This window comes from Bubalus bubalis, chromosome 15 (genome assembly GCF_019923935.1).
Source record: "Bubalus bubalis isolate 160015118507 breed Murrah chromosome 15, NDDB_SH_1, whole genome shotgun sequence".
Lineage (NCBI taxonomy): Eukaryota > Metazoa > Chordata > Mammalia > Artiodactyla > Bovidae > Bubalus > Bubalus bubalis.
The window spans coordinates 7,677,433-7,702,295 of NC_059171.1; the positions used below are offsets into that span (position 1 = coordinate 7,677,433).

The 24,863-nt window shown below is 37.9% G+C and overlaps 1 protein-coding gene across 1 annotated transcript in view; it reads right to left on the reverse strand.

Annotated features, from left to right (window-relative positions):
- MMP16 (matrix metallopeptidase 16) overlaps positions 1–24,863 on the reverse strand; it is a 391,105-nt gene that overhangs the window by 189,157 nt on the left and 177,085 nt on the right. The window contains exon 2 of the mRNA XM_025265002.3: positions 5,794–5,942. Coding sequence (XP_025120787.1) covers positions 5,794–5,942 — 149 coding nt within the window. The remainder of the gene's footprint in view (positions 1–5,793; positions 5,943–24,863) is intronic.

The window sequence follows — 24,863 nt, forward strand, 5'->3', positions numbered from 1 at the left end:
TTGTATGACTCCAAGAGGTTCCTTCAAGTTGTAGTCCATCCCCCTGATGCCCCTAGTGGAGCTGCAGGAAGGCACCTCCTCAATAGACTAAGATGAGAATGCTGCCCTTAGGGGTTGAGGTTGTGCCACGCAGTGGCTTTGTGCACATATATCTAACTTTACCAAGAGAAAAAGATGTCAAAATATATTTTTTGTGCATTATGCAGTAGTAATCTCTGAAAAATATTCATCAGCATAATATATTAAACAGGTTTCTATCCTCCAAACTTTCCCAAGTTCTAATGAAAGGTAAGAGTAACATCTACTATTAAAGTTGACCAAGAAATCTTTCTAGAAATTTTAAAAATTGGCTTATTTTTATTGCCTTCAAAATTCTCACATTTTGCTTGTATTCACAGAGCTAAGTTCAACAATCATGAAGGAAATTTTTCAAAAGTTAATTAACTTAGAGTTCAAAATGTAGATAGACTCATAGCTCACTCTAGTCCAGAATCTCTTTTTTTCCTATTAACTTGTTAGCTGTCTGCATGGACACACATGTTATTCATAAAGATGAAACTTCAAAGTTAAACTACTTAAAAACCCACGCAAAGAGAATAAAAGTATTAAGACTCCATGACTATGTAAAATGATAGAATGCAATTTCAGCATGGATTGTTACCACACATACATTTGATATTACAGAAGCTCAGAGAATTGCTTAAGTTGTGTAATTATAGGAATTATACTCACAAAAATGGTACATAATCGGAGCTGAGTATCCTGAGTAACAAATACCTCAAGACTGGGGGCTTCCCTGATAGTTCAGCTGGCAAAGAATCCTCCTACAATGCGGGAGACCTGGGTCCAATCCCTGGGTTGGGAAGATCCCCTGGAGGAGGGCATGGCAACCCACTTCAGTATTCTTGCCTGGAGAATCCCCACGGACAGAGGAGCCTGGCGGGCTGCAGTCCATGGGGTCGCAAAGAGTCGGACACGACTGAGTGACTAAGAGCAGCACAGGATTTTTCAGAGGGAAAAACAGACAAGAGGCAAATGAAGCCACAGAGTTTCTAGTTTGAGTGACAATGAGAATGACACAAAGGACAGAGGAGGCATCGCAGTCTAGGAAGGGAAAATGATGAGGAGTTAACAAGGCTTTAATGGGTTCACCTAGAAATAACTACCAAGTATAACATTCCATTTAAAGGGAAAGGTGCTTTCTCAATTCCAAAATAATTGAGTTAGAATAAAATTCCTTCAAAGAAAAAAAACACCAAAAACAAACAAACAAAAAGCAGAAAAACTGGTTGGTTTTAAATTTAAGGCTGCTTATTTAGTTGATGTTTCATTATAATGCCGTAACAGAAATTTTACTTTAAAGCCTACATGCTGACACAATTCTCTGGGTCTGGAATCTGATCCACTGTATGCCAGAAAAAGACCCATGTCTTTTCCTACACCTCTATACTTTTTACATCATCTTGCCAAAGAAGAGTTACAAACTGTTCAGACCCCTTTCCACATGAAGGGTTCAAATGAATCCTGCACACATTCCTCTTCCATTATCTCCTGACAAAGACCTTTTTTTAGCTACTTTAGAAAATTAAACCTATCCACCTTGAGTCTTTTCAGTGATCAGCAGGGGCTCTCAAATGTGGGAGAGACACAAATGACACCTTTTATAGGACCCAGAGGTCTCATTTTAGTATCTAGTGATAAGCATAACTCAGAGAAGGCAATGGCACCCCACTCCAGTTCTCTTGCCTGGAAAATCCCAGGGACGGCGGAGCCTGGTGGGTTGCCGTCCATGGGGTCACACAGAGTCGGACACGACTGACGCGACTTAGCAGCAGCAGCAGCAGCAGCAGCAGCAATAAGCATAACTAACATAATTTGTTTTCCAGGTCACAATTTATTGTTTTTAAAACTGAGCCATAATTTTCATAAAAAGTTATCAGCTCTGCATTAGGGAATAAGAAGGCTTGTCCACAACACTTTTTAAATTGTTGGGATGAAAGAGTTCTGTATCATTCACAGCAACAAAACACAGAACTTGCTGGAGATTTTGCTTAACAACTTAACACTATATTTATTTTGGATAAGAGGCATGTTATGACTAAAATGAAAATTTGATAGTATACTATTAAGAGAGAATTCCAATGATAATAGGGCAGCAGTACCAAAATTCTATTTTGGTAGAAATAGAAATTCTATTTCAAAATCCTATTTCCAATATTGATAACAGGTTTCTTATTTTCAAAGAATGCATTATACTAATTATTCATTCTTTTTTCACAGATGCAAACCAAAGTTAATATTTAAGTATCTCTTTCAAAATGTTAGGGGAGGTAACGTATTTATTTTTATCAAACTGCTTGCAAACTGTTTAATCTTCAATCATTTGTTGTTTTCTTAATTTGATGAAACAGAAATAGTATGACTAACATACTTATACCATCATAGTTATACCATAAGTATAAGAAGCAAAATACAATTTTAAAATCATATATTAAATTAACTTAATATGTAAGAATTAATTATATATACCTGAGCCCAGATATTTTATGTATTTAAGAAAAATGTGCCATTTCTCAAAGGTACACAGCATGGTATAGTGGGAAGTTCCCCAAGTAAATGTCAGAAATTCTGGACTCTGAAACTAATTTGGACTTCACTTGGACTTTGACTTTCAGTTTTAAAAAAGTAGAGAGAAAAATGCATTCTTATCTTCCCTATTGTGTAGGGTTGATATATATTGATCATTATAAATGCTGAAGTATTTTGAGTATCAAGGACTCAATGGACACAAATAATTCTTCCCTGCACTGAAAGAATGAATCATCTCCTCCTTTGCTATCTAGAAACAATAATTGCTATTTGACAATGTTAAGGAACTGCTATTTGACAATGTTACGGAACTTACAGTGTACTTGTGGCAAAATAATTTGTGACTATGTCTAGCTATACAGTTAACATGAAGTTCCTTTTATTTCTAATAGAAAAACTAAATTTTCATTGACTTTAACATCAATGAAAAATATGTTCAGACATAACTGTCAATAAACCACAGCATCACATTGTTCAGTTCAGTTCAGTTTAGTCGCTCAGTCGTGTCAGACTCTTTGCGACCCCATGAACCGCAGTACGGCAGGCCTCCCTGTCCATCACCAACTCCCAGAGTCCACTCAGACTCATGTCCATCTAGTGGGTGATGCCATCTAACCATCTCATCCTCTGGCATCCCCTTCTCCTCCTGCCTTCAGTCTTTCCCAGCATCAGGGTCTTTTCTAATGAGTCAGCTCTTTGCATCAGGTGGCCAAAGTATTGGAGTTTCAGCTTCAATATCAGTCCTTCCAATGAACACCCAGGACTGATCTCCTTTAGGATGAACTGGTTGGATCACATTGTTATTGACAATTATTAATAATAACAAGGCAACTATTTTGATGAATACAGAATATCATGAAAAAATCACAGAATGCAAAATAACACTTTATTCTTTTTGTTTATCAGTGTTTCAACAATTACTATATTATTTTACTCTCAATTTTTAAATAATGATTTTTATACCTTGCTCACATGCACATAATTTATTTTCCCCCCACTGAAGAAAAAAACAACCAAATATCCACAAACTTGTCTACCAGTTTTTTTTAACTGTTTACCAGTTTTTTAACTGGTAAGTTGCTTTTCAAATGTTGCTCCTTTGGTTAACTTCTATCTTACTGTCTCTGCTTTTTCTCCTTTTACCCTCTGAAAAAATGGAATCTTTGGAAAATCTTTATATTCATTATTAGAATTCTTTCGTGTTTTCTTTTCCTCTCCCATTGAAAAGGACCTTGGTAACTAAGGCACATTCTTCTTTGTGTTATAACACTGATCATAATGTTTTGCTACAAGATGTATTGTACTACTCAAGCTGTTTTCTATATTTCTCTAATTTGTATCTTTCACTCAGAACCTAACATGAAGCAGAGATAATAAAGTTTCAATAAGGAATCAAGTATAAAATCAGTTGTGTTTGCTATATGATAAAAGCTGTATCTGTTTTGTTCTGATTTCTTTTAAGACAGTCAGATACAATATTTTATACTTTTGTGTTTTTATCACAACTAGTCCTCAGTTGAAACAGTTATAAATACATAACAGTGTGTTCTTAATAAGTATTGGTTTTTAGCATAGAAATATCCTTAAGATATGATCTGCTGAACTGTCATTAAAATGAGTCACCAGTCTGGATGAAACCAGACTTACCAAGATGATTACTTGTCTTATTTTTATGCTTCTTCTTTTAACTTTTCCTCTGCCAAAACTAACATCTTATTTATTTGGGGGATGTTTTTACTGAGATAATGGTATCAATTATTTCTCCAAAATCATCGTTTTATACAATCCAATTATATCTATACTGAGTCTGTTGCATTGATATGACTGTGCAAGTTAGAACTTATAAGTTCATTAGCATTATAATACTTATTCAAGATTTCTTCATTCTCTGTACGTTCAGGTGTTTATTGGTCTCAGATACCAGAATATCTACTACATTATTCTTGATGCCGTCTTGTTTAGGAATTATCCAACTGTGAATTTCCATAGAAATTGCTTGTGACAAATGTTGACTTGTGTCTTCCAGATGCTTTTCCTTCCACCGCTGCCACTGATGCCCCTTGCATGTCTCATGACAACTGTCACAGACCATACTGAAGAGTTGTGTGATCGACCGCCCCCCAAAAAAAAATCACAGTGGCATTTTGACCTGGTTTATATTTTCAAATTGCACTCGGTGAATGACTTGCTAAAACACAGGTGGATTACTAGATCTACTATGAAATATCTATGTCGTTGGCCCTTTCACACTCTGTTTTCTTAACAAGTTGTGGGAATGGGCTATAAGGGTGGATTTTAAGCGACAACTTAATTGCTGCAATTAAGTTCCTTTGAAGAAGAGACTATGTTTTTTGAATCTCAACATGCCTCTTTCACAGATAAAATGCCCAGGACAAAGTAACTGATTGAATAAATAAATGAACAAGTGATTGCTAAAAAAAATAAATAAAATAGAAAATATTATTAAAGAGTAGAAATCATCTTGGTTACTAAAAGATTGAAAGCACAGACTTTTCAGTGAAAACTTTTCGCCTGATTTTGCTAGCGTGAGAACTGTCACTAACAGAAAGCTAGTAAGCTATTAGCTGGCTCTCTGACTCTCTCCCCATCGAAAACAGAGCTCTGATTTGCTCGGCTTCTCATTTTCCTTGGTTTCAACATTTCGACTTTGGTCAATTTCAAGCTACTGTGATGACATCATGTGGGGAAAGAGATGTGCACACTCCGCTTCCTCCAGCCGTAGGAGCCCGCTCCGGCGCATCACGGATCACCATTCAGCCCTACGAGCCAGCTCCGGCACATCACGGATCACCATTCACCATTCAGCCGTACGAGCCAGCTCCAGCGCATCACGGATCACCATTCTTATAGTGGCTTCCGCTGCACATCTGTTTTGACTCCCACTGTTGGTATTTTCTTTACTATTTGGAAAATGTATTCCTAAACTCCAGTTAAGTAAACTTAACTTTGTGTGTGTGTGTGTGTGTGTGTGTGTGTGTGTGTGTGTGTGTGTTTAATGAAATCTCAAGGGAGTTCGGAGTTAAAGTAGAGCTTAATAGATTGTTTGGATCTACTAAGTTCCAAAGAAATGCACACGAGACAAACCATTCCATTGGTGGCTGGTGAAGTTCACTTAGAGTTCTTCAGACTACTTAGTTTGGCTCAAGAACTGAGACGGAGAGAATGCAGGTGCCCTTGACTTACTCGATTGTGTTTCGATCCACTTTTCCTGTCATGTTAATGCCGTAGAACTGCTGCATGGCAGCTAAGGCAGACTGCATGGTCTCCGCAGAGCGCAGCACCGACATCCTGGGGTCACTCGGTGGAAGGTAGCCGTACTTCTGTAACCAAACCTGCAATAACAAGCACAGTAACTTTTAGATCAACCGCACCATTTTACAGTATTTTTATGACTATCAGTTTATGTCTCTAGGTGACTTTAAACTTTATTTCCTCTTTAAGGGCATATCTTATTTAATTGCTTTGTCTTTATTAGCTTTAGGATATTTTTCATAATTTCAGTGCTTGTTACAGACCTAACAGATCCAAAACTCTAATTGTAAAGAAAAAGATTAACCATTTGTCACAAAATTATATTATATAAGGCACTATGGTGGAGAAGACTCGAGAGTCCCTTGGACTGCAAGGAGATCCAACCAGTCCATTCTGAAGGAGATCAGCCCTGGGATTTCTTTGGAAGGAATGATGCTAAAGCTGAAACTCCAGTACTTTGGCCATCTCATGCGAAGAGTTGACTCATTAGAAAAGACTCTGATGCTGGGAGGGATTGGGGGCAGGAGGAGAAGGGGCGACAGAGGATGAGATGGCTGGATGGCATCACTGACTTGATGGACGTGAGTCTGAGTGAACTTCGGAAGTTGGTGATGGACAGGGAGGCCTGGCGTGCTGCGATTCATGGGGTCACAAGGAGTTGGATATGACTGAGCGACTGAACTGAACTGAACAGTAGATACTGGATAAAATCACAGAGAAGATCATTTCTGCCCTCGAGGAACTCAAGTTCCCAAAAATGAAGATATTTTTTCAACAGTATGACCCCCCACTGAGATGTCTTTGCTGGAAGCGGAAGTTAACATACATGTGCCACATCTAAAGTGTCACTTTCCTGATCAATCAGAGCACTGACCACAGCTCCCATAGCATCACCACATGTGGCCAATTATTCTATAATGCCATTTGGGGTATGAATTCTATGCAACTGTTCTAGCCAAATGTAACTAGGTATCTTCAGGAACAGAGGACAGTGTCTCATGTAAAGGATATCCTTTCACTTATTCACCGTGGTTCACCTCAAACCAAATCAAGCAAGTGACCAAGCTTTTCATATACAGGTGAAATCAGACGATTTTGTTAAGAATATCTGGCCCTTTTCTTAAGGATTTCCTTATTCTAACTCTGCTCTTCTAAGGAAGAGAGGTTTAGGGGGATAGGGAGAGGAAGTTGTCGGTGTTGAGCCTAGTCTTGATTACAGCCAAAAATCAGTCATTTCAGGTTAGATTTTTTTTAAATAACCAAAACTCGGGTTATTTGAGGGGGCTGGGGAGAAACTCTACCAAGGAGCAGATGGTTTCTGGCCTTACAATTCTGTGCATTCATTTTAAATGCACAATTATATGTCCAGCCCGTATCTTATCCCATTGTCTCTTATTTCAATCTTCCATAGAGCTCTAAGATTTCTTAAAGTGCAGTGAACTAGCTGTCAAATGCAGAAAGGCCAAGTAATTCTGACTTCGAAACAGAATAAAAATTTCTCTATTGAATGGAAGATATTCACCAGTATGTGTTTCCCCTCATACCTGAGTCTACTCATCATATAAATAATAATCCTATGAAATTGTGACTTTCCCCCAATACCTGAGACAAGTCCATTATGACCTTATAACTAAAACACAAAAATGCTATTTTCTCACTGAACATAAACAGCAATTATAGAAGTTAAATTTCACCAAAAGATTTTACTTGATATTAAATACATTTGTCAAAGCCTTAACATGTAAAGTATAAGGTGGACTCTTTTGTGGTATGTCCAAGAAATCAACCCCCCAAAATACAGCACAACCCCTTGAAAATAAGACAAAACTTTATTCTAAAACTAATAAATTAGCAAATGCATCACTGTCAGGAAGGTTTATTGTTGAAACTCCATCTAGTAGATTCATCTACCACATAGTGAAGACATGTGAAGACACTCTTCTCATCTAACCTATAGTGAATAGGCTGCCAGGTAAGACACATATTTAGTATCCTAGTCAACTGAAATAGTGCAGTCTGAAACAGACCTTTTTTCCCCCTGAACGAAGGAGAAAGATTTCACTGGCAAGATATTATTGCTAGGAAATTCAATATGATTGCCATGCAATTTCACCCAAATTAGAAGATTCCATCGTGCTTTTTAACAGTATACATGCACAAATATTCTGAAATTGAACTCTTTATTTCCACATAACATTTTGTTTGCATCCATTCCTTATTCGCTATAGAGCTGACGTTGCTAGGTTACACGTGGGTGCTCAGCTACTGGCAATCATGTTTATGAGAACTGCAAAAAGAAAATTGTTAATAAGCCCTATGATTTATATATAAATAGAGAAACTATAAAATGTATAAATTAAGTGCACAGTGAAAAACAGCATGTTCTAAAATATACATATTTGATTTATGACTTAGCCTTTCAAACAAATGAGTTAGAATTACATAAAAAAATGAATGATTATATTTCTCCAAGTTTTATATCATATCATTCATCACAAAAGGCTTTTTTTCCAAATGAATGAGATGTGAACAAATGTTTTTAATTGTAAAATATCAGAAAGGTTAGATCTACCATTTTATGATCCTGACTAACAAACCAAAACCATCACCCAATAAGATGATGGGTCACTTTGAGTTGACCTGACCATTTTTAATATCATTGTTGTATGTTAGTCAAGAAATCTTCTCTGACATCAACAGCTGACCAGGAGTAATTCTCAATTGAAATTTGCAATGCATCTCCCCACAAAAGAGTGGAAAATCAAGCATGACTATATTTGGTATCATATTAGAGTATGAAACCAGCAAGCTCTCAATAATATTTCTTATTGAAGCAAAACATGCTGTAGACAACCTTACTCCAGGTCAAGTTAAAAAGCAAGTGACTAAATCTACAATTGCTTTCAAGTATAAACTTTATCTTGTGTGCTTATCTACATACATGATATTCAAAATGGAAAATATAGATGAAAAGAAGTACCTGCTTAATTTTTTTTTTTTTTAGTCACCAAGGAGGTAACTTCTCTTGAGTTCACTTTTGCTTTACATTATTTCAATTAAGCTGTTGAAACCACAGCATTCTGAGAGTCTGATCATTTTTGGTATGATAGGGAAAAGGTCTGTACAAAATAGTCCTAAACAGTAAGAAGCTAATGTTCTCTGGATAAGAATAATTTCATCAACATGGTGATGCAAAATTAGCCAAATAAAAGCTGAACTGTACACTCAGCATCAAGGGTAGGAAAGCTCTCTGGTCAAAATTTACAGTGCTTTGTAAACACTGATACTTGTTACCAATGAATTAAGATCAGGTTCAAATAGTGAAGATCAGGAGTAAACACTGACTTGAAATCATCATATAAGCAAAGGAGTCTCTGGTATAAGTAAACTCATTTTCTTCTTATAGAATAAAACACGCTTGTAGTACAAATAAAGCAAGATAGGTGGCTTAGCACGTCATCATTCTGTAATAGTGAATGGGAAACTGGGATACAATGTAAGTGACATAGGAAAAAACCTTCATTCACACCTCTTTTTTGCTTTCTACTAAATTATAATCTCTTATTTGATTAAGAAAAACTAAATCTACAAAGTAAAACTTGAAGGTATGCCCTATGCTACCAAGACTATTCTATAGACATCCATCCTCATATATTGTTATTTGAAATACATTCCTATTTTCAATATTAAAAACATATTGCTTCTCCTGGTTGATTGAAAATCAACTTGATCTATAATTGTTTGTGCCTCGATGCCTTTTTCAGTGTTTTCAAATGCACATACTGGATAGTCGAGGAAAATTTTCTTCATGGGTGTGCATTTGGGGGAAATGATAGTGAACTTGTACGGTTGATGTGTATAAAGTCACCAGCATAATTTTTGTTCAGCAAGTCATATTATACTTTATGATTACTGACTTGTCTGAGCTCTTGAAGTTTCTCCTAATGAAATTAGGATCTGTCCTTGGAATGAGCAAGACTGAAAATGCAAGTGAGATTTAAGTAGTCAGAATTGTGAGGAAAGACAAACTACAGAAGATACAGAATCATATACTGCTTGACTATTCCCCAAATCCCAAAACAAAAAGGAAGGATGTAAACCGTGGCAGTCAGTTTTTATTTTATTTTGCTCAAGGGATTGGCATGTGTATTCAAGAGCATAGAAAAAGTGTTGAGACAAAGGTTTCTCTGAGGGAAAACTTGACTCCTTTTACAGTCTGGGATTCAGCCTATCTCATTACCACCAGAACAACCAACTACAGAACTTCAACTGGTTCAACACAATTTAAGCTTGAATTACATTCTCCCTGTATTACTAATATATTCAAATACCTTGCCGTCTTGGAGACAAAACCAATTTCCTCACTTAGTGATTATCTAAATGCAGGTACAACCAGAAGAAGTCTGTTTTTTTGCAGAGCAAGAAGATATATCAGGCAATAAAAGGCAAAACCTTTACTATTAAGTCAATAGATTTTGCCATTACTAGACTGTGATATAAAGAAGGAGGAGCAGGCACTCAATGTTTCAGTAAGCTCTTTAAGAAAAAATGTCTTTGTCGCTAATATAGAGTGTAATCGTATAGTGAAAATCTATATTAGTTGATTCAGCTATGCATATCCATATAGCAAGATGGTACCCTGAAATATGGCTTTAAGTAGTAATAACAACAGAAAGGAGACATGAATGGTTCTTATGCCTAATGGAAAATGTAAGAGAGCACTTCTAGAATATATACCCTTATTTCATCTCTCAGGCCAGTAATGAAATCTAGAGAAATAAATCTCGATCCAGCTGTTGATTGTTTTATTATTCTTGTTTGAAGTCACATTGGAATTTTTGTGACCCCATAGACCGTAGCATGCCAGCCTCCTCTGTCCTCCACCATCTCCAGGACTTTGCTCAAATTCATGTCCATTGAGTTGGTGATGCTATCTAACCATCTCATCCTCTGTGCCCCGTCTCCTTTTGCCTTCAATCTTTCTTAGCTTCAGACTTTTTTCCAATGAGATCGCTCTTCGCAACATGTGGCCAAGGTATTGGAACTTCAGCTTCAGCATCAGTCCTTCCAATGAATATTCAGGGTTGATTTCCCGTAGAACTCACTGGTTGGATCTCTTTGTGGTCCAAAGGACACTCAAGAGTCTTCACCACCACAATTCCAAAGCATCAATTCTTTGGTGCTAATTATTTTTAATAGTTGAGCTCTCACATTTAGACATGTTGTAGTTCAGTCACTCAGTCGTGTCAGACTCTTTGTGACTCTATGCACTGCAGCACCCCAGGCTTCCCTGTCCTTCACTATTTCCCAGAGTTTCCTCAACCTCATGTCCATTGAGTCGGTGATGCTATCCAACCATCACCAAATGGAAAAACCATAGCTTTGATTATACAGACCTTTGTTGGGAAAGTGATATCTTTGACTTCTAATATGCTGTCTAGATTTGTCATAGCTTTCTTTGCACAGAGTAAGTGTTTTTTAATTTAATGGCTGTAGTCACCATCTGCAGTGATTTTGGAGCCCAAGAAAAATAAATCTGTCACTGCTTCCACTTTCTCCCCTTCTATATGCCTTGAAGTGATGGAACCAGATGCCAGAATCTTAGTTTTTTAATTGCTAAGCTTTAAGCCAGTTTGTTTTTGTTTTTTTGTTTTTTTACTCTCTCTCCTCTTTTAACCCTCATCAAAAGGCTCTTTAGTTCCTCTTCACTTTCTGCCATTAGAGTGCTACCATCAGCATATCTGAGGTTGGTGATATTTCTCCTGGCAATCTTGATTCCATCTTATGATTCATCCAGCCTGGCAATTCACATGATGTACTCTGCACATAAGTTAAATAAGCAGGGTGACAGTACGGAACCTTATATATACTTGTACGTACTCCTTTCCCAATTTGGAACCAGTCTGTTGTTTCGTGTCTGGTTCTAATGGTCCCTTCTTGACCCACATATAGGTTTCTCAAGAGACAGGTAAGGTGGTCTTGTATATCCATCTCTTTGAGAATTTTTCAAAGTTTGTTGTGATCCACACAGTAAAAAAGGCTTTAGTGTAGTCAATGAGGCAGAAGTAAATGGTTTTCTGGAATTCACTTGCTTTTTCTGTGATCCAACAAATGTTGGCAATTTGATCTCTGGTTCCCCTGTCTTTCTAAACACATATTTTGTATCTGAAAGTTCTAGATTCATGTACTGCTGAAACCTAGCCAAAGGATTTTGAGCATAACCTTTCTAGAAATGTGATCTGAGCACAATTTTAGGATAGTTTGAACATTTTTGCCATTGCCTTTCTTTGGGATTGAAATGAAAACTGACCTTTCCAGTCCTGTGGCGACTGCTGAGTGTTCCAAATTTTCTGACATACAGGGTGCAACACTTTTACAGCATCAACTTTTAGGATTTTAAATAGCTCAGCCATAATCTGTCACCTCCATTAGCTTTGTTCATAGTAATGCTTCCTAAGGCCCACTTGACTTCCTGCTCCAGGATATCTGGCTCTAGGTGAGTGACCATACCAACATGGTTATCCAGGTAGTTAAGATTGTTTTTGTACAGTTTTTCTGTGTATTCTTGCCACTTCATTTTAACCTCTTCTGCTTCTGTTGTCCTTACTATTTCTGTCCTTTATTGTGCCCATCCTTGCATGAAATGTTCCCTTGATCCAATTTTCCTAAAGATTTTCAGTCTTTCCCCTTCTATTGCTTTCCTCTATTTATTTGCATTGCTCATTTAAGAAGGCCTTCTTATCTCTCCTTGCTATTCTCTGGAACTCTGCATTCCGTTGAGTTTAATCTTTCTCTTTTCACCTTGCTTGCTTTTTCCTTCTCTTCTCCCCTCGGCTACTTGTAAAGCCTTCTCAGACAACCACTTTGCCTTCTTGCATTTGTTTTTCTTTGGCACCGTGTTGGTCACTGCCTCCTGTACAGTGTTAAACCTACATCCACAGTTTATCAGGCATTCTGTCTACTAGATCTAATGCCTTGAATCTATTTGTCACCTCCATTGTATAATCATAAGGGATTTATTTTAGGTCGTACCTGAATGGTCTAGTGGTTTTCCCCATTTTCTGCAATTTAAGCCTGAGTTTTGCAATAAGGAGCCAATGATCTCCAGGTCTTGTTTTTGCTGACTGCATAGAGCTTCTCCATCTTTGGTTATAAGGAACATAATCAATCTGATTTCTGTATTAATCATCTAGTGATGTTCATGTGTAGAGTCATCTTTTCTGTTGTTGCAAAAGGGTATTTCCTATGACCAGCATGTTCACTTGACAAAACTGTTAGCCTTCACCCTGCTTCATTCTGTACTCCAAGGCCAGACTTGCCTGTTACGCCAGGTATCTCTTGACCTCCTACTTTTGCCTCCCTATCCCCTGTGATAATACGGACGTCTTTTTTTTGGTGTTAGTTCTAGCAGGTGCTGTAGGTCTTCACAGACCTGGTCAACTTTGGCTTCTTCTGTATCCATGGGTAAGCACAGATTTGGATGTTGAATTGTTTGCCTTAGAAACGAACCAAGACCATGCTGTCCTTTTTGAGATTGCACCCAAGTACTGCATTTCAGGTTCTAGTTAACTACGAGGGGCTACTCCATTTCTTCTAAGGGATTCTTGTCCTCAGTAATAGATACAATGCTCAGCTGAATTAAATTCGCCCATTCCCATCCACTTCAGTTCACTGAGCCCTAAGATGTCTATGTGCAATCTTGACATCTGGTTGACCATGTCCACTATACCTAGATTGGTGGAACTAACATTCCAGGTTCTTATGCACTATAGTTCTTTACGTCAGCAGACTTTATTTCCACCACCACACACATCCACGGCTGAGTGTCATCTCCGCTTTGGCCCAGCCACTTCATCTTACTGGCGCTACCAGTAAGCACCCTCTGTTCTTCCCCAGTAGTGTGTCGGACACCTTCCAAGCCGGAGAGTTCATCTTCTAGCATCGTATCTTTTTGCCTTTTCATACTGTCCACGGGCATCACCAATTCAATGGACAGGAACTTGGGCAAACTCTGAGAGATAGTGAGGGACAGGGAGGCCTGGCATGCTTCAGTCCAGGGGCTGCAAGGATTCAGACACGACTTGGGGACTGAACAACAACAACAGCTGTCCGTGGGGTTCTCCAGGCAAGAATACTAGAGTGGGTTACCCTTTCCTTTTCCAGAGAATCACATTTTGTCTAACTCTTCAGTATGACCTATTCATCTTGTGTGACCCTGCATGGCATGGCTCATAGCTTCATTGATTTATGCAAACCCCTGCCGCGACAAAGTAATGATCCATGAAGGTGTTATCAATGCTCTTGTATAAAATTAAGATATTGCTACTCAGTTACTCAAGTGAGTCACAAAGGCAATAGCCATATTAAAACTTCCTCACTGACAGGCCTCAACATGCAGGAAGAACACATTAAAGTGATGCACAGATAACCTAACCTTCTTCTCTGAAAAAAATTAAATGATTAAACTATTAAATTTATTAGGGCATGAAAGGATGTATTTTAGATATTAGTGGAGAGGAAGCAAAGGGAGGTAGATTTAGAGTTTTATTTAAACCTGAAAACTCACTTTGCCAGTCCATATTCCTAGTTGTGACAGTTATTTCAGGTATAGTTTTCATTTCGGCTAATGTTTGGTATGGTCAAATGCAAGTTTCACATACCCAGTGATTAAATGATCTCAGTTATAGTATTTAGTATGGAAGAACATGGAAAAGGGTGATACGTATATTTTTATAATAACACTTCCACTTATATAATTATATATATATATATTTAATTATATTGGGACATATAGTTTAAAAGTTATTGGCTTCATGTTAAATTTAACATTTTTACTAAAAAAATATTTAAACTATTCTGATATAATTAATGCTGTTGCTGCTAAGTCACTTCAGTCGTGTCCAATTCTCTGTGACCCCATAGACGGAAGCCCACCAGGCTCCCCCGTCCCTGGGATTCTCCAGGCAAGAACACTGGAGTGGGTTGCCACTTCCTTCTCCAATACATGAAAGTGAAAAGTGAAAAGTGAAAGTGAAGTCGCTCAGTCGTGTCCAACTCTTAGTGACCCCATGGACTGCAGCCCAGCAGGCTCCTCCATCCATGGGATTTTCCAAGCAAGAGTACTGGACTGGGGTGCCATCGCCTTCTCCAGATATAATTAACAGAGTTTCTTAATAAAATGCAACTGAAAGAATGCACTTTTAATAGGTAAGTTCTTAATATTGTCAAGTTAGTTTCCATTTTCCAATATGAGACTTCTAACAGTTAAATTCTGTTATTAACCAAAGCAAGCAATAAAATCTGATCATCCCTTATCTTTTGCGATCATCAGCAAAATTATTTAAATTTGAGGACATTTTCCACTGATATTTCATATATTTACTGAGTATAAAGAATGGTAGAATATAGAACCTGGATTTTCTATTCTGAAAAGTGTATATAAATATGAATTATAGCTACCTATTAGCCCAAAAGTGCTTCCCTGGTGGCTCAGTGGTAAAGAATCTGCCTGCAATGCAGGAGACTGACTCAAGAGATACAGATTTGACCTCAGGGATGGGAAGATCCCCTGGAGGAGGGCATGGCAATCCACTCCAGTATTCTTGCCTGGAGAATCCCACAAACTGAGGAGCCTGGCAGGCTACAGTCCATAGGATCAAAAAGAGTCAGATATGACTGAAGCAACTGAACACATTAACCAAAAAGTTTTGTGAGAATAATAATTCAGAATAGGTCAAACTGAAAATTCTTAGGGTAAGCTAATGAGGCAGAAATTAGCCCCCTTGGTAAAAAAAAAACCTCTTGGAGGGCTGGGTCAGATCAGATCAGATCAGATCAGTTGCTCAGTCATGTCCGACTCTTTGCGACCCCATGAATCCCAGCACGCCAGGCCTCCCTGTCCATCACCAACTCCCGGAGTTCACTCAGACTCACGTCCATCGAGTCAGTGATGCCATTCAGCCATCTCAGCCTCTGTTGTCTCCTTCTTCTCTTGCCCCCAATCCCTCCCAGCATCAGAGTCTTTTCCAATGAGTCAACTCTTCACATGAGGTGGCCAAAGTACTGGAGTTTCAGCTTTAGCATCATTCCTTCCAAAGAAATCCCAGGGCTGATCTCCTTCAGAATGGACTGGTTGGATCTCCTTGCAGTCCAAGGGACTCTCAAGAGTCTTCTCCAACACCACAGTTCAAAAGCAGCAATTCTTCGGCGCTCAGCCTTCTTCACAGTCCAACTCTCACATCCATACATGACCACAGGAAAAACCATAGCCTTGACTAGACGGACCTTTGTTGGCAAAGTAATGTCTCTGCTTTTGAATATGCTATCTAGGTTGGTCATAACTTTCCTTCCAAGGAGTAAGCGTCTTTTAATTTCATGGCTGCAGTCACCATCTGCAGTGATTTTGGAGCCCACAAAAATAAAGTCTGACACTGTTTCCACTGTTTCCCCATCTATTTCCCATGAAGTGATGGGACTGGATGCCATGATCTTCATTTTCTGAATGTTAAGCTTTAAGCCAACTTTTTCACTCTCCACTTTCACTTTCATCAAGAGGCTTTTGAGTTCCTCTTCACTTTCTGCCATAAGGGTGGTATCATCTGCATATCTGAGGTTATTGATATTTCTCCTGGCAACCTTGATTCCTGCTTGTGTTTCTGGGTCACCTCAGGCCAAAAAACTACCAGAGAAGAAATGCAGTCCCACCCATCAGCAGATAATTGGATTGAAGCTTGACCTCCCTGGTAGCTCAGTCAGTAAAGAATCTGCTTTCAGTGCAGGAGACCCAGGTTTGATCCCTGGGTGGGGAAGATCCCCTGGAGAAGGAAATGGCAAACCACTCCAGAATCCTTGCCTGGTGAGCTGCAGTCCATGGGGTAGCAAAGAGTCAGGCACAACTGAGTGACTAACACATCACTTACTGACAAGGTCCTGCCCACCAGAGCAGATCCAGTTTTTCCCACTTTCCCCCTCCAATCAGGAAGCTTAAATAAGATAGAGATAAATATTAAAAGCAAAAAGGGAGAAAATGACAAATAACATACAAGGGAATTCCCATCAGGCTATTAGCTGATTTCTCAACAGAAACTCTACAAGACTGAAGGAAATAGAATAGCATATTTAAAGTGATGAAAGGGAAGAACCTACAACCAAGAATAAATACTCCACCCAGCAAGACTCTCTTCAGATTTGATGGAGAAATCAAAAGCTTTCCAGACAAGCAAGTTAAGAGAATTCAACACCACCAAATCAACTTTACAACAAATGCTAAAGGCAATTCTCTAGGTAGGAAACAAGAGAAGGAAAAGAAAAAGAAAACAAACTCAGAATAATTAAGGAAATAGTAATGCTTATTGATAATAACCTTAAATGTAAATAGATGCATGTGCACCAACCAAAAGACAAGCTGACTTAGCAGATGAAAGTGTGTGTGTGTGCACTTCCACTTACCACATCACTCTGCTTCACCCCCCAAATTGCAGGTAATTATTTTACACTGTTAGGTTAATCATGTTCCCATTATGTTTTGCAATTGTAATCTTTCATTTTTTGTCTGGCTATTGACCGTAAAAACTGATAAACATCTCTTACTTTTGTGATTATGTAACTATTACTCACTTAATACCTTTGTATAATGATTGGTCAACAGAAATATAATAGAATTCTGTATCATCAAAACTACCATTTAATACAAAACCTGTAATCACTTTTTAAAATCCAGATGCATATCAGAATTATCTTGGAATTTTTTTTTAAACTACAAATGTCCAGGTATTGCTTTTTATTTATTTATTTTTTTGCCAGAGCTCCAGATATGTTTCTAATGAGCAGCCATGTTTAAAATGTTTAAAAACAACTGGACTATAAGAGATCTTTTACTTTTATCTAATTTGCTTCACTTTTTCTACTTCATATTCAGTGCTCCCATTTCCTTGTATTTTCCAGTTTCTTCATTTCTTGTTTTTTATGTTCTTTTTCAAGCCTTTTTTATATAGAGTAGTAAAAAGCTTTTGTATACACATATATAAATATTATATATAATATATATTTTATAAAACATTAATATTGGCCTAACTAAAAAATGTATGACATTTTGATTCTACTTGTTTGACTTATTAGGAATAGAATGCTAGATTTCTAATTTACAAAAATAGATAAGCAACAAGCAACAGAGATTTACTCTATAGCACAGATATAGTCAATATCTTTTAATAACCTATAAGGGAAAATAATTTCAAAAATAATATATGTGTATACATAACTGAATCACAAAAAAAAGAATTCTACTTTTTGAAATTTAGTAATGTTTACCTTTTGCCAGTTTTTTAAAGTGTCCTATGGATATCTAAGAATGTATGAGATACAAAATTTTAAGTATATTTGTATATGATATAATTCATATAAATTAATAGAATTATAAATCTATTACACTTAATTATTAACATCATTCAAGATGTTTCTATTCTTACTTTTTCTGTACTTGATAAAATATTCTCAGAGGAATATTAATATGTCTTAGTGTGATTATATATTTTTTCTTTTCCCTCATATTTCTTCTGATTTTTGCTTTATGCATCTTTGTTTCTTTGTTGTTAGGTGTTTAATGGTTTATGACATACATTTTCTTTGTGAATTATACCTTTTATCATGAAAAATAATCAACTTTGTTTCATTTAAAATATTAATTAACTAATTTTTAAAAAAGACAACTACCCTTAAGGGGATTCCATTGTATGCTAGTCATTGTGCTGAAGAGTTAGAGTACCATGATACACTGTCTCTTCATCAGTCTTTATTGTGAATTTTCTAAAAGACATTAGTAGTAGTGATAGTCACTCAGTTGTGTTCAACTCTTTGCGGCTACACAGACTGTAGCCTGCCAGGCTCCTCTGTCCATGAGATTCTCCAGGCAAAAATACTGGAGTGAGTTGCCATTCCCTTCTCCAGAGGACCTTCCTGACTGAGGGACTGAACCTAGGTTTTGTGCATTGCAGGCAGATTCTTTACCATCTGAGCTACAGAGTTGAGCCTAAGTCACACGGAAGATGTACTGAACTTGCCTTTATTGAGGCGATGGACAGATTTAGTCTCACCAACACCAAAAAATGATGAATAAATTAACCTGGATTAGGTTCTTTGAGGTGGAGGTAAAATATGTGTTGGAAATGTAGGCATGAAATACCTGAGCATTGTATAAAATGAACACATCCACACATTTATCCATGAACTTCCCTAATTACAAAATAAGAAAAACCATAAACTTCACTTTTATTTACTGCACAGACTGATTCTGGTACCCTCCCTGGGACAGACTTCATGCATTCATTTGTCACTTGTGTTCCATCAAGTGTCCGAAGGAAGGAGGTGGGGTTCCACAGTCAAAGGGGCTTAGAGTGTTACCTTCAGGAGTTAGCTTGATGCCAGAACATTAAAATAAATAAAATAAAAATAACAGGCAGCTATATTTAAATGGATTCACAGATTATCGTTTTAAAAAGTGGAAATTGTATAATATTTTGAGATATGAAATGACCGAGAAAATATTTTGTTCTCACGTAGGAGTTTCCTGCCTGTGTGGGTGTACGCTCAGTCATGTATGACTCTTTGCAACTCCATGGACTGTAGCCTGCAGGCTCCTCTTTCCATGGAATTTTCCAGGCAACCATACTGGTGTAGTTGTCTCTTCCTACTCCAGCAGGTCTTCCTGACCCAGGGGTTGAATCCAGGTCTCTTGTGTCTTCCTGCATTGGCAGGCCTCCTCTTTGCCACCATGCCACCTGGGAAGCCCATTTCCTGCTTTACAAAGTACATAAAAAGTTGTCACTCTTAAATAAAGTTTTCATTTCTTTTACAAAAAGATAAAGTATATATTGTCTTTTTTTTGTAAAGACAAGTAGTTGCAAATACAGTTGACTCCTGAACAATGTGGGGGTTAAGGGTGCTGGCCCCCACTGTCCTCAAAAATATGTGTTTAACTTTTGTTGTTGTTGCTCAGTCCTCCAGTCATGTCTGACTCTGCAGCCCCATGGAATACAGCACACCAGGCTTCCCTGCCCCTCACCATCTCACAGAGTTTGCCCAAGTTCATGTCCACTGCATCTGTGATGCCATCCAGCCATCTCATCCTCTGACGCCCTCTTCTCCTTCTGTCCTCAGTCTTTCCCAGCTTCAGGGTCTTTTCCAATGAGTCAGCTATTCATATCAGATGACCAAAATATTGGAGCTTCATCTTCAGCATCAGTCCTTCCAGTGAATAATCTCCCTTAAGATTGACTGCTTTGATCTCCTTGCTGTCCAAGGGACTTTTGGGAGTCTTCTCCAGCACCATGGTTTGAAGGCATCAATTCTTTGGTGTTCTGCCTTCTCTACGGTCCAGCTCTCACAACTGTATGTGACCACTGGGAAGATTATACAGACCTTTGATGGCAGAATCATGTCTCTGCTTTTCAAGAGTGTCTAGGTTTGCCATCACTTTCCTGCCAAGAAGCAACTGTCTTCTAATTTCAAGGCTGCAGTCGCTGCCCACAGTGATTTTAGAGCCCAAGAAGAAGAAATCTGTCACTACTTCCAACTTTCCCCCTTCTGTTTGAAATACAGTAATGGGGCTGCAGGCCGTAGTCTTAGTTTTTTTTATACTTAGTCTTAAGCTGGCTCTTTCACTCTCCTCCTTCACCCTCATCAAGAGGCTCTTTAGTTACTCTTTGTTATAACTTTTAGCAACCCCAAAATGTAACTACTAATAGCCTATTATCATGAGGTCAGTGGCTAAGTGGTAAAGAATCTGCCTGCCAACACAGGAGACACAGGAAATATGGATTCAATCCCTGGGTCAGGAAGATCCCCGGGAGAAAGAAATGGCAACCCACTCCATTATTCTTGCCTGGGAAACCCTGTGGACAGAGGAGCCAAGGGGGCTGGAGTCCATAGGGTCACAAAGAGTAGGGCAGACACAAATGAGCAACTGAGCACATGACCAAAAGATTTACTGACTACATAAACTGTTGAATAATACATATTTTGTATGTTATGTATATATTTTATATAGTCATGACATATCTTTTCTTAATTTTGGTATTTCTAGGCTATGATGTTCATCTGTAAGCTTTCTTTTTTTATATTACCATAAATTCCGCCCAAAATTTCCAATACATACATTTAAATGGTTTCAAAATGTATTAAAGTCCTATATGAAGACCAGAAACTATAAATCTCTTAGAAGAACACATAGGCAGAACACTCTTTCACATAAATCACAGTAAGATCCTCTATGACCCACCTCCTAGATTATTGGAAATAAAAACAAGAATAAACAAATGGGGCCTAATTAAACTTAAAAGCTTTTGCACAGTTAAGGAAACGATAAACAAAGTGAAAAGGCAATCTTCAGAATGGGAATGGGAGAGAAAAATAGCAAATGAAACAACTGACAAAGAATTAACCTTCAAAATATACAAGCATCTCATGTAGCTCAGTAGCAGAAAAACAAGCAACCCAATTTAAAAGTGGGGAGAAGACCTAAACAGACATTTCTCCAAAGAAGACATACAGAAGGCTAATAAACACACGAAAAGATGCTCAACATCGCTCATTATTCGGAGAAGGCAATGGCACCCCACTCCAGTACTCTTGCCTGAAAAATCCCATGGACAGAGGACCCTAGTGGGCCACAGTCCATGGGGTCACTAAGAGTCGGACACGACTGAGCGACTTCACTTTCACTTTTCACTTTCCTGCATTGGAGAAGGAAATGGCAACCCACTCCAGTGTTCTTGGCTGGAGAATCCCAGGGACAGGGAAGCCTGGTGGGCTGCTGTCTATGGGGTCACAAAACCACAATGAGGTATCATCTCACATGGGTCAGAATGTCCATCATTAAAAATGTCTACAAACAATAAATTCTGGAGAAGGTGTGGAGAAAAGGGGACCATCTTACAATGTTGGTGGAAATTCAAACTGATACAACCAGAATGGAGAACAATATGGGGATTCCTTAAAAACCTAGGAATAAAACTACCATATGGCCCAGCAATCCCATTACTACTACTGAGAAAACCAGAGTTGAAAAAGGCACATGTACTCCAATGTTCATTGCAGTACTATTTTCAATAACTAGGACATGGAAGCAACCTAGATGTCCATAGACAGATGAATGAATGAATGAAGAAGTGTGGTAGATGTATACAATGGAGTATTACTCAACCAGAAAAAGGAACACATTTGAGTTAGTTCTAATGAGGCGGATGAACCTAGAGCCCATTATACAGAGTGAAGTAAGTTAGAAAGAGAAAGACAAGTATCGTATACTAAGGCATATATATGGAATCTAGAAAGATGGTACTGATGATCCTATTTGCAGGGCAGCATTGGAGATACAGACATAGAGAACAGACTTATGGACACGGTGGGGGAAGGAGAGGATGGGACGAATTGAGAAAACAACACTGAAACATATACATGACCATATAGAATATTAAAAAGCAGGGGAAATTTCCTGTATGAGGCAAGGAGCTTAGATTAGGTGCCCTGTGACCACACAGAGGGCAGGATGGGCTTGGAGGATGGAGGGAGACTGCAGAGGCAGGGTACATAAGTGCACACATGGCGGATTCATGTTGGTGTATGGCAGGAATCAACACAACAATGCAATTATCCTCCAATTAAGAACACATTGAAAGGAAAGTTTGCATGTATGCAGGGGCTTCCCAGGCGGTGCTAGTGGTAAAGAACCAGCCTGCCAATGCAGGTAAACGTAAGAGATGTGGGTTTGATCCCTGGGTTGGGAAAATCCCCTGGAGGAGGGCATGAAAACCCACTCCCAGATTATTGCCTGGAAGATCCCATGGACAGAGGAGCCTGGTGGGCTACAGTCCATAGGGCTGCAGAGTCGAAATGACTGAAGCCATTTAGCACGCACGAACATGTAAGCAGACCTGTACAGTTCAAGCCTGTGCTGGTCAAGGGTCAGTTCCAGTATACTACTCAATAGTTATTTTGTGAGTATATATTAAAAAAAAATAAATTTAGTCTCCCCTATTAAGATGAAAGTTATGTATTAGCAATTCAGGTGAAAAAAAAAAAAAAACAGCTTTTGAAAGAAAGATGCACCATGTAGAGAGTATTTTAAAGATGCATGTTTGGAAATGTTTCCATTATCACATGACTTCATTCTCAAAAGATATAAATACATTAGCTATTGAAATTGTCTCAGAATTTTGTACTTTAAAATTCCAGGAACAGATTTTTCCACCTGTGAAATAACCTGCCAAAAGACTAATTTCAGTAGGCTGTAAGTCCATTTGTTAAAAATATGAAAATGCAACACCTGATTTGTTTTTAGAAATGACTGATAGATAGCAGGAAAGATGAGAATTCACCATCTGAACTTTACCAAAAAACATTGCATAACTGATGAATAAGCCTAATGATTTGTAATTAGCTAATGACATAGCTCTTCCTGCTGCATTTACAGATATTTATGAGGTGTCTTTTGGGCCATGGTGACTTTTAAGATTAGAAATAAATGCTTATTGAAGTAAGTCAAAGAAAGACAAGTACTGTACATTTTTACTTAATGTAGAATCTAAAAAATAAGACAGATGCATGAATACAACAAAATAGAAATAGACTCAAATATATAGAGAACAAAACAGTGGCTGCCAGAGGGGAGAGAGGCATGGGGAGGAGCAAGACTGGCAAAGAAGATTCAGAGGTGGAAACCATATGCATAAAAAAAGTCAGTTGCAAGGATGTAATGTACCATACAGGGAATACAGTCAATATTTTATAATAATTTTATATGGTGTATGATCTATAAAATATCAAATCATTATCTTATACACCTGAAACTAATATAATATTGTAAGTCACCTATACTTGAATAAAAATGAGAAATAAAATGTATCTTAAAACTGTTTTACTTCAAAGTGTTGAATCAATATTTTCAAAATAATAAAGCATATCAAAAATCATTAATTTTGTCATCCTTAGCTCATCTTAATATTTCTATTTTGAGTTTGTTTTATAATATATATAATGTTTAGTTAGGGCTTCCTGCTGGCTCAGGGTAAAGAATGCACCTGCCAATGCAGGAGATATGGGTTCAATCCCTGGGTTGATAAGATCCCCTGGAGAAGGAAATGTCAATCCACCTAAGTATTCATGCCTAGGAAATCCCACGGACAGAGGCGCCTGATGGGCGAGTCCATGAGGTTGCAAAAGAGTCAGACATGACTTAGCGACTAAACAACAACAACAAATGAATACCAGTTAGTCAGTTCAAAGATAATGATAAAAAAAGAAATGGCTGATGGAGGAATACAATGATCTTATAGAAACTACTCTAATTTTTAAAATGAAACTAATGCCTTAAAATTCTCCCTGATGTGATATACTTACTCTCCCTAAGAGAAGAGACCAGAGTCTACCAATGTCTATATATTATATTCTGGCTTTGACCATTCCCAAGCTTTTCCTTTCTGTCAGCTCTATTGAAGCTACTGAAATCCTGTAGAATCAACTCCTTAGAATAACTTTCAGGACATTCATAATTTGATCTCTCGTTACTTTGCTATATGGAATCCATTTTTCAGTTGCAATGAAATTTCAGCCCCAGTCTCAACAGACCTTGATAATATCAACTGCGGCCAGTTTTTTACTGCCCGCTATACGCTAGGCCATGTACATGCATTGTCTTACAGTTATAACAATTCTGCGAGTTAAGCATTATCATCTCTATTTTACAAAAGACAGAATAAAACACCAGAAAGATTGAATAACATACCCAAGGACACACAAATAAGAGAGGAGTAGTCAGTATTAAAACAGAGATCTGACTACACCCAAGCTTGACTTTGTTGTTCAAGGCGGCCTCTCTGCCACAGAAGGGACTCAGTGGCCTGTCTAGACCCTAGGAAATCCTAGGATATCCAATTCACATTTCAAAATGAGAGGGCAGGCTGTCTGAAAACATATCTACAATAACTGATTTTTTAGTTTCTGTGCTA